Below are 9,854 nucleotides of genomic sequence, written 5' to 3'. Positions count from 1 at the left end.
CATCCTCTTGTTGTTATGTATATGTATTGTCCCTTGTCTTTCAATTTAAAAAAAATAAAAATAAATAATAATAATTATAATAATACATTTTAAAAAATGCGTTAACGCGCGATAAAATAATTGTCGGCGTTAATTAATGAATGCGTTAAAGCGAAATTAACACGTTAACTTGCCCAGCACTAAAAAAAATATAAACGAATCACTTTTGTTTTTGCTGCCAGTTTCACTAGTTGAAATAAAAATAAATGCTATTTTCTACACACACAAAAGTCTTATTTCTCTCGTTCTGGTCAAAACAAAGTTTGTTTTGTTGCACTTCTCCTTCGTGGCGAATCAAGATGCTGACGTTACTACACAGGTGTGTCTTGGGCTAGCCACAAAAAAAACAAAGGCCACTCTGCAATACGGGATATATCTCACAACACCACAGACAGGTTTTGAGAGAGCTTTTCATTGTCATGCCAACTGCAGCACTGTCGCGCAGAGTCGTCGTATGTGAATCAAACGTTCGTTTCACTGCCGCGAGACGTCTCCAGCTGTCGTTTCTGAGAATCTGGTGGTGCAGCCAACAGTGCTCGACGTCCTCGCGTACACCAGGGTCTTGACCAGACAGCAATTTGACACCGTAACCGACTCGAGTAGCAAATAAAAAAAATGCACATCTGTAGTCCTAGTCACATGAAACTATAGTTCAGAGCTCCCAATTAATGTCTTTTTTCACGATAAAACTGCACGTTTTATAGTGGCCTTCTGTTGGGACCAGCCCAAGGCACACCTGTTTAATAACGACACTGTGTAATCAGCATCTCGATGTGTCACACCTGTTTAATAACAACGCTGTTATCAGCATCTTGATGTGTCACACCTGTTTAATAACGCTGTGTAAGCAGCATCTCGATGTGTCACACCTGTTTAATAACGCTGTGTAAACAGCATCTTGATGTCTCACACCTGTTTAATAACAACACTGTTATCAGCATCTTGATGTGTCACACCTGTTTAATAACGCTGTTATCAGCATCTTGATGTGTCACACCTGTTTAATAACAACACTGTGTTATCAGCATCTTGATGTGTCACACCTGCACATGAGGTAAAAGGTATGAAGTAACATGCTGTAATATAGCACTTGTCCATTAATTCAAGAACCCAAGTCGTGTCCCATTACATTTATTTTTTAATACACAACTAGTTACAATTTCAAAACTTCTTTTCAACTATATACAAATCCAGACATCAGAAGTGTTGGTATACCACTTAATGTCCTTATCCCGCTGTAGCAACAGTGGAACAATCTGCACCACAGTGGATCCAAATCCATCAGGACAATAAACAGTTTGAGATCATCATCGGTACCTCATGCGAGGGTGCGTTTTGCGTGTGCAACATGAAGAGATGAAACAAAGGATGCATGACGGTACAGAAAAAAAATGAATGTGCATTTGAATACAAGTCCCAGTTTCTCTCAAAGTCCATGCAATCAACGTCAGCCCCTCAGATGAGGAAGATGATGTCGTCGGCCACCATGACCTGGTTGTCGTCCTGCATGCGAGCCAGGGCGCTGCGAACCTCTGGCTCCGTGAAGAGGCTCTCGCGCCCTTTGTTGATGTCGTCCGTCAGGTTCGTCATCTTCACCGACTGAGCGTGAGCGGACTGGAACACGGCAAACAGGGAGGACTTGAACTCCTTCAGCCTGGTGAAGGAAGCGCACGGATTGGATTACGTTTCACAGAAAACTGCTGTCGGGGAGCTACTCACGTCTGACATATGCCACATCGTTGTTGTTTCTTCAAGTATTAAGTCTCCTATTGCGGCTAAGAATAATCCTCATGTCCAGCCAACTCAAAAAAATGACGGCCTCCGCCTAGAAAAACAGCAATGAACCGCAACTCAAAGTTGGAGTTCCTACTTGTGAACTTGGGGCAAATCCTTCCACCCTGACTTTATGAAGAAGCAGTTGTGTAAAGTCACAATGGAAGTGCACATTGAAAGGTAAAGGTCATTTGCATCTATATGATTAAAATAACACTGACTGTCATAAAGTAAAACCTGTTCTGCATGTAAATTGACGTTAAAATATGTCACAATGTTATTCGGTAGCCGGTTACGGTAAACAGCCTGAAAGTTACCTTCTATCTTCTATAAAAAATTGCCCTACTGAGAGCTCAATTGTGTGTACATCAGTTTGATGATGATCACTGTTAGCCGTGTTTTTTGTTCACGTTTTGCACGCCTGCTGGTCGGAAGTTTGAAATTCCACCTGGGAAAATTCCGACCTGCGAGTTGTCTGGAACGCAGCGTTATTTATAGCAAGTAGTAGCTGATCGTGAGGAACATATCTGGAATATATTGATACACTTTTGTTTGTTTAAATGCGTCGCCCACCTCTCTGCGGAGAGCTCCGAGTCTTCAGCCTGTGACGCGGCGTCCATGGGCTCCTCCTCCCGCTGGGGCTTGGCTGGTTTTTGGGTGCCGGCCTGAACTAGAGAGCAGAACGACCAACATGAGAACTCCAGTCGGGAACATACATGCTTAAAGTAAGGGTTCCATCCTTTGAACCCGAGGCTGCTTTGCTTGAAACTACACGTTATACAGGCATGCCATTCATTGTTATTTTCAGCCTTGGTGGAAGAGGTCAATCAAAAAAAAAAAAAAGGTACTTTAAGATTTATCATAACTGATGTATAAACACGTGAGAAGCAATTTAATGTTATGTAATGTTATCTATGAGGTCGAGATCATTTTAACAAATTAATATACTGTTACAGGCAGGTTCATAGAACTAGAGTAGAACGGACATGTAACTGTTTTCAGAGGTTGCCAGGAAGATGAGTGGACAAAGCTCTGGCTAGCTGGTTAGCTAGGTATAGTTAGCTTGTCCTTCTCCGGTGTAACGGAGCGAGACAGAGTGATAATTAGACCCAGCGCTGCCGTTAGCCACCAGCCGGAAAGCTAGCTAGCTAACTAGCATACAGCTGGCTAGTTAGCGAGGCAACGTTAGCTTGTCCTTCTCCTGAGCGAGGAAGAGAGACCATTACACCCAGCGTTGCTGTAGGCCACCAGCTCGCTGTTCGGCTCATTTTCTGTGCTCAGATAGCAAGCTAGCTAACTAGCCATATGTCCACTGGTCGGCTAGCTAGCATGCTAATTCCACAATACTTAAATGCTACACATGGTAACAGAAACTAAGCTCAAAAATGTTTTGCTTTCCTACGCTGTGACAAGTGGGTGGATAAAGAATTAAGTTGTTCAAATGTACTCATATACACACTGTTTTAGTTGTTACTGCAAAACCACTCCTCAGTGAGTCCACAAGCTTATTTGGAAGTTAACCAACCCCCTATAGCAACGATGCACTGGAAATGGCCGCTGCTCTGACAATCCTGCTACGTTGATTTGAAGGGAAATGTCCTTTCTACTCCTATCCTAGTTCCATGGGCAGGTGTATCTGTCGCAATGCATTATATTTCACAAGTTGTTTAAAAGTTTTGTATGCAAAACCTTGATCTGCAAAAGTTAATAGTAGCTACAGCTTAAAAAATGTAGTTGAGTAGAGGTATAAAGTAACAGAAAATAGAAATACTCAAGTGTAAGCATGTCAAATATAAATTTCCATAGTTACTTTCCACCACTGACTCTCTGAGTAAGTTGGGCCATACACCATGCAAGTTGCAATTAACACGTTATAAGATAGTTTTTATGAAAATAAAAATAATTTTTGTCTGTTTATTTGCATGCATATCCATATATGTGTGTACTGTGACTGGATAGAGAAGAGTGGCAGTGCTCCAGGATTATAAGAACCATGTTGATTGGATATTCTTAGCGATTACATATTATTTTTTTTAATGTAGTGAACAGACTGTCAGCCTCAATAGTGTTCATGCTACAAAGTTCATACGCAAAAATTTAATTTGCAGTTCATCCTTCAAAAAAAGAGTGAGTCTCTTAAAAATATATATTTGTTTTTAAAAAGAGGCAGAACACAGTCGAACAGGAGATAGTAGATGTGCTAAAGTGAGAATGAATGTTCAGTTGTGTCTGGAACGAGTCACAGAGAATGTGAAAGCAGACTACAGCGGTGTGGGGGGGAAATAAAAGTGACGCTTACTCTGAGGAACCTCCTGCTCCTCGCTGAAGTCATACGGGCTGTAGGCCTCGCTGCCCTGAGAACCACGTCGCCCCCTGCAGGACGCACAGGATAGTGTTATCAATGATGGCTGCGAGAGTTTTTAAAAAAAATTATAATAATTATGTATCAAAAGCATGCGTCTGTGCGTCACCTCTTTTTTGCGGTTTTCTGTGAACTTTGAGTGGAGGACTCCTCTTCCTCCTCTGAACCAGAGTCACGCTCCTGTCTCGAGCGTTTCTTCTCTTTCTCCAGGACCTGCGGAGGAAACCAGACAATATGAGCTCCATTCACATGTTAAAAACACATCATTCCATCCTTGAGCAGACACAGCGGGACAAACCTTTTTAAAGTAGGCGAACTGGACGAGCTCCACGGCCACCTCCGAGTCCTCCAGCTCCACGGCTTTGCTCATGCGGGCCTTGGCGTGTGCCGTGGACAGACGGATCAGCGTCTCCAGCGTACGGGCCGTCACTGGAGAGGTCTGAGGAAGAGGAGGACGACAAGGTCAGAGAAAAATCTAAATGTCTGCTGTGATTAGACCTCTGCTCAGACCTTCTGTACATCCCCAATAGAACCGCTGCATACAAAGGCGTGTGCGTGCTGCTGCTCACCCTGGCCATGTCGGCACCCATCTGCTCCTGGCTCCTCAGCCTCGTGTACTCCTCTGCGATGTGATTGGCTGCCTCCTGTGTCAACACAGGTGTCACCACCTTGGCGATGTGGATGTACTTCCTCATGAACTCCTTGCTCACAATCTTATCCCTGAGACAAAGGACACAGTACTTCTCTCTTTAGTTATTCTCTTAAACCAGACAACCAGATGTTTTTTGTACACGAGGATAAAAACGATTTTTTTAGTCCCTGCTAAGGTTGATGGTGTGTGCGTACCTCTTCCTCTTGCTTCCATGCAGCAGGTTGTTGTGTTTCTCGTAGATCTGCAGTTCCTCGTGTTCCTCTACTATAGCGTCTGGGTCTTCAGTAGCCAGGACGTCTACTGTCCCGCCAAAAGCCATGGCTAAAAAAAAAAAGAAACACCAAGGACATTTTTTAACAAATAGCAACTTAATACACAGATTGCAGTTTTAAGAAGTCCTCGTGCACAGCACCTGCTCCCTCCTGCTCGCGGGGGTCGCGGTAGCGGTGCATCCTCAGCACGTGGTCGGAGATCTCGCGGTCCTGCTCGGCATCCATCTGATCCAGCACGATGAACAGGAGGTCAAAACGCGACAGCAGGGAGTCCTGGAGGCCGATGTTCTCCATGGGGGTTTTGTACTGGTCGTACTGCACAAGACAAGAGCAGGGTTAACACTTTTAGAGAGAGAAAAAAAAGAGAAGAGTAAATCAAGACAAAGAGTTCTCGTTAGATCGGCTGCTCACCCTGCCGTAGACGGGGTTGGCGGCCGCCAGCACGGAGCAGCGGGCGTTGAGGCGGGCGTGGATGCCGGCCTTGGCGATGGTGACGCGGCCCTGCTCCATCACCTCATGGATGGCCGTGCGGTCCATGTCGGACATTTTGTCGAACTCGTCGATGCAGACCACGCCGCGGTCGGCCAGCACCATGGCGCCCGCCTCCAGACGGCGCTCGCCTTAGGGAGGGACAGACGCAGAGAGTTAGCACGTGGGCTAAAGGGGACGCTAATAACATTTGCGCGCCAGCGTGGATGCGTGTGTCATACCGGTCTCCTGGTCAGTGGTGACGGCGGCGGTCAGACCCACTCCAGTGGAGCCCCGCCCGGTGGTGGGGATGGCCCTGGGTGCTGTGTGAAGCACGTAACGCAGCAGCTGGGACTTCGCTACCGATGGATCGCCTGGTGAAGAAGAACGCATGATGAGATTAACCAACAAAGTGCAGCAGAACAGCTCATTAGTATTGGGAAAAGAGATATATAGATAGATAGATATATTTTAATTGAAGTGTCATTAGCACGAATAAAAAACGGCAGTACCGATGAGAAGGATGTTGATGTCTCCTCTGATGCGCGACCCGTTCTCCAACACCTTCTCCACGCCGCCCAGCAACATGCAGAGGATGGCCTTCTTTATGTACTCGTGGCCATGGATGCTGGGAGCCAGGGAGTGAGCCAGCTGATCAAACACATCCTGAGCAAAAAATAAAAACAGAAAAGGGAGAATTCATCATTCAATTAACAAGGGAGCTCATTCTCACAATGAGCCGGTGCGAGCTACGATTAGTTAGAAGGATCCAAGTCTTACCAAGGAGCGGATCCGGCTGAAGTTCCTGATCTTGCCCACGTCATCCGCTGAGAAGTTGGGGGACACTTCCTTGCTCATCGGTTTGATGTGGCAGGCTATCATGATGGTCCTGAGCAAGAAAAACGGTTAATTAATACCAAAGACCTCAGGGAAAACTCAGCAGCTACGGCGCACACTTGATCCCGTCTCACCTGAACGTCCCGGAGGTGAACCCCCCCTTCTTTCCGGGCAGGCAGCGGTACGTCCCAATGGCTTGCACTCGGTCTCCCGGCTTGACTACATCCACCAGGTCGTTGTCCAGGATGATGTCCACGGAGCGGGGCAGCTGGCCGGCCGGGGCTTTCTCCGGCATCTCCTGCACCGTGATGGTCTGGTGGTCCTTGTAGACGGAGAGACCAAACTCCGTCTCCAGGGGGTTGTTCTCCTCGTCCTTGTCGAGAGAGGGACAGAAAGACAGGAGGTGATGTGTGTGGAGGGGAAAAGGCATGGAGCCAAAAACTGCTCCAGTCAGATGAGTACACAGATCAAGTTATAGTGTAGTTACCTTGGTGGGGTAGATGGCAGTGGAAGGGAAGGCATCCAGCGAGGTCATGTCGGTGTACTTCCTCTCCATTGTCTTCTTGGTGGCCGGGCAGTAGTGGACGCTGCGCACTACTTTAGGACGCACCAAGGAACCTAAAGAAGAAGGCAACGATATAAGCCTTCTAAACATCACATTGAGCATTGTGAAACGACTACATGAAGGCAAGAGACAAAGCAGTAGAGCCCAAAATTGGGGGGGGGGGACCACACACTCACACTTGGTGATGATGCCCTCCACGCACACCATGCTGCCCAGCAGGCGGGAGGTCAGGGTCCGGGGGGTGACGTGCTTGGTGCCGAAGCTGCCCTCCAGGGCGACGAAGAACTCCTCGTACTGCTTGGCGTAGGTGGCATCCACGGAGGCCACGAGGTCCTTCAGGGCCCGCTGGAAGGCCAGCAGCTCCTCGAAGGCATTGCTCATCAGTCTGGAGGAGACGACAAAACACGCGAGCCGAGGAGGAATTAATATACTTTCACTCTGGGGGCTGTTTTGTGGTTGTAAACGAGGAATGATAACACACCAAAAAACAAAGTCTACATTAAAGTCAAGCTGTGTATTCAGTGATACAGCAGCTACAGAAACGTTAGTGTGAGAGATCAAAACTCAGCTCACATTTGTCAACACAAAAAAACTGATTACTGGTTATTATATGCAATGAATCATAATGAGTGAGAATTAAGGGAATCAATTAGATCAGCTGACTGTGAGCCATGGTAATAACAAACATATCAGTTCACACACACACACACACGCACACACACACACACACACACACAAACACACACACAGTTCCCTTCCTTACTTTGCAGCCCGGGCCTCGTTGCGTCTCCTCAGGTCGTTGATGTTGACGACGAGTCGAGCTTTATTCTCACTGATCATGTCCCGGACCTTGCTTTGGTAAACCCCCTGGTCTTGCTGTAGGAAACGGACATAAAACGTTTTCCCCATTGTTAACCCATAATAATTCGATAATGATGTCACTGGGTTTAAGGGAACAGATGCATCAGATTACGGAGAACTAAACTCAACTGTCGCACCAAGCGTCGTAGCACCAAGCGTCTTAGTACCATGTAGCGTTTAGCAAACCGACGTCAATTACCTGTCAACAGTGACATTAGTAATCAAACTGGTCCAATGGAAGGCGGTTCTTTTGTTATGGCCGCATGGTTTCTCATATATTTGCCACAACAAAGAGTTTAACCGGATACAAATCGGACTTACGGTGTCATCCAGAAAGTCCAGGTAATCCCTCTGAGCCTCTCTCATCTCCCGCTCATCTACGACGTCGGTTGCCATGGTGGGATGTTATTTATCGCGTTAAAAATCTTTGAATATGTTTACAGAGTTTAGTACGGTGAGCGCCTCGCTGCAGTCGGACTACACACTGAGGAGATTTTCGCGCCACTGCGCGCCGGGTACAAGTAGAGCGTAACAAGCGATTGGTCAACTCTGCACGCGCGTTTTGCATAGTTGGCGGGTAAGCGTACAGCTGTCCAATAGAATGCACCGTGACAGCACATGAGCCCGCCCCTTCAAGAACTCGCGCGAAAGTGGAGCCGGAAAGGGGTCGTGGTTTGGCTGTGGCTTGTGTCGGAGAGAACCAACACTGCGGCCTTATAATCGCCAAAAAAGTGCCTGAAATCGGCAGCGTGGAAGCATTTTGTAAATCGAAAATGACCCGGAAGTCACGAGGAACAGCTAGTTTACGGAGGTTCCATTTAGTCGCATTTTGTTGTATTCTTTTTTGTCTTACGCAGCTAGCAAATAAGTCCTCATACGTTTATCATAGTAGGCCTATCGTACAACTGCTAAAAACCGTATATAGTGACGTCACTCTACTTAAAGCCCACAAACTCATGCTGTAGCTTGTTATCGATGATGATCAGATATTATTCCTATTTTAGTAACATAATCATTTATAATCTATTTATAATCATTATGATACATAAGAGAAGTTCTGTGCATAAAGTTATGGTATATTACTGTGTAACCCAGGACTCACGTTCTTCTTTCAGACACTGTTGGCATGGAGGTATAAAGCATTGTAAATATTGAAAACATAATATATAATCTCCACCACATCCAATACTATATCATTATATAAATATAATAATAATATAATAAATATTAAAATATAAACATTTATATAGGGTTTTATAAACCCTTACAATGAATTTGTTCATAATCTAATATAGGCATAATCTTCCTAAAGTGTCCCTTGCCAATATTACACGTACTTTCACAGCATTTTGGTCGTATCAAAACATGTTTATGCAGATGCAGACACATTGCTTTTGTTAAAAATTGAACAACCGTTTGAAGTATTTAGTATTTTAATGATATTGTGTGACTTTCATTTCTAGGAGAGAGAGAGTGTTAGCAAGGAGAACCCTAAGGCCCAGGGCCTCATACTGACAAAGGCAGGAAAGGCCCATACCAATGCTTTAACTTAAAGTAAATATGGTGACAGTACAGTGTTCATTGGGAGGGCTGTGTGTGTGTATAACTTATAACTATTGGACTGATGAAAATTGTTTCACACGTTCATGTTCACTTTGGTGACCCTCTAACTTTTCATCAGCACTGTCACCACTTCAGAAGTTCAACTTGTCCAATACTTTGGTTTATGACTAAATACCTGCACAACAAGCGACATCCATTGTGTGTAGTGCTTATTAGCAGAGTTAGCATGCTAACACGGCAAACTAACATGTGGACCACCTGCTATATATCACTGTTAGCATGTTGGCACTCCGACATTAGCATTTAGCTCAAAGCTCAATATTTGTGGCACTATTATTGAAATGCAGCTGATTCCTCCTTCAGTTCACGTCTCCATTAGTGAAACATAAAGTAAATATGTAGCATAAAAGCAAAAAACAGCAATGACTCCAGAATTCCAGGGAACAAATCATTTTCAGACAG

At 45.3% G+C, this 9,854-nt stretch overlaps 1 protein-coding gene across 1 annotated transcript; it reads right to left on the bottom strand.

Annotated features, from left to right (window-relative positions):
- Positions 1–1,154: 1,154 nt before the first annotated feature.
- On the bottom strand, positions 1,155–8,289 carry mcm3 (minichromosome maintenance complex component 3). The gene is made up of 17 exons (XM_076083989.1): positions 8,151–8,289; positions 7,732–7,844; positions 7,145–7,353; positions 6,891–7,021; positions 6,538–6,776; positions 6,347–6,455; positions 6,079–6,232; positions 5,809–5,940; positions 5,510–5,718; positions 5,239–5,413; positions 5,021–5,147; positions 4,744–4,894; positions 4,473–4,613; positions 4,284–4,387; positions 4,112–4,185; positions 2,386–2,482; positions 1,155–1,693 (listed from the first exon to the last, which is right to left on the bottom strand). Exons 1-17 carry the CDS (start codon positions 8,223–8,225, stop codon positions 1,495–1,497), a joined length of 2,439 nt encoding a protein of 812 aa, XP_075940104.1. The 5' UTR covers positions 8,226–8,289; the 3' UTR covers positions 1,155–1,494.
- Positions 8,290–9,854: the final 1,565 nt, after the last annotated feature.

This window comes from Anarhichas minor, unplaced genomic scaffold (genome assembly GCF_050575085.1).
Source record: "Anarhichas minor isolate MPS153535 unplaced genomic scaffold, ASM5057508v1 ptg000136l, whole genome shotgun sequence".
Classification (NCBI taxonomy): Eukaryota; Metazoa; Chordata; class Actinopteri; order Perciformes; family Anarhichadidae; genus Anarhichas; species Anarhichas minor.
The sequence above is the reverse complement of the archived record's forward strand: the minus strand, read 5'-3'. Positions and strand labels throughout refer to the sequence as shown.

Coding starts and splice junctions, on each gene's coding strand:
- mcm3 (XM_076083989.1), bottom strand. CDS start 8,225: ATGGCAACCGACGTCGTAGATGAGCGGGAGATGAGAGAGGCTCAGAGG. Junction 6,233..6,346: donor TCAGCCGGATCCGCTCCTTG/GTAAGACTTGGA, acceptor TTTTTTGCTCAG/GATGTGTTTGATCAGCTGGC. Junction 5,941..6,078: donor CATCAACATCCTTCTCATCG/GTACTGCCGTTT, acceptor CTTCTTCACCAG/GCGATCCATCGGTAGCGAAG.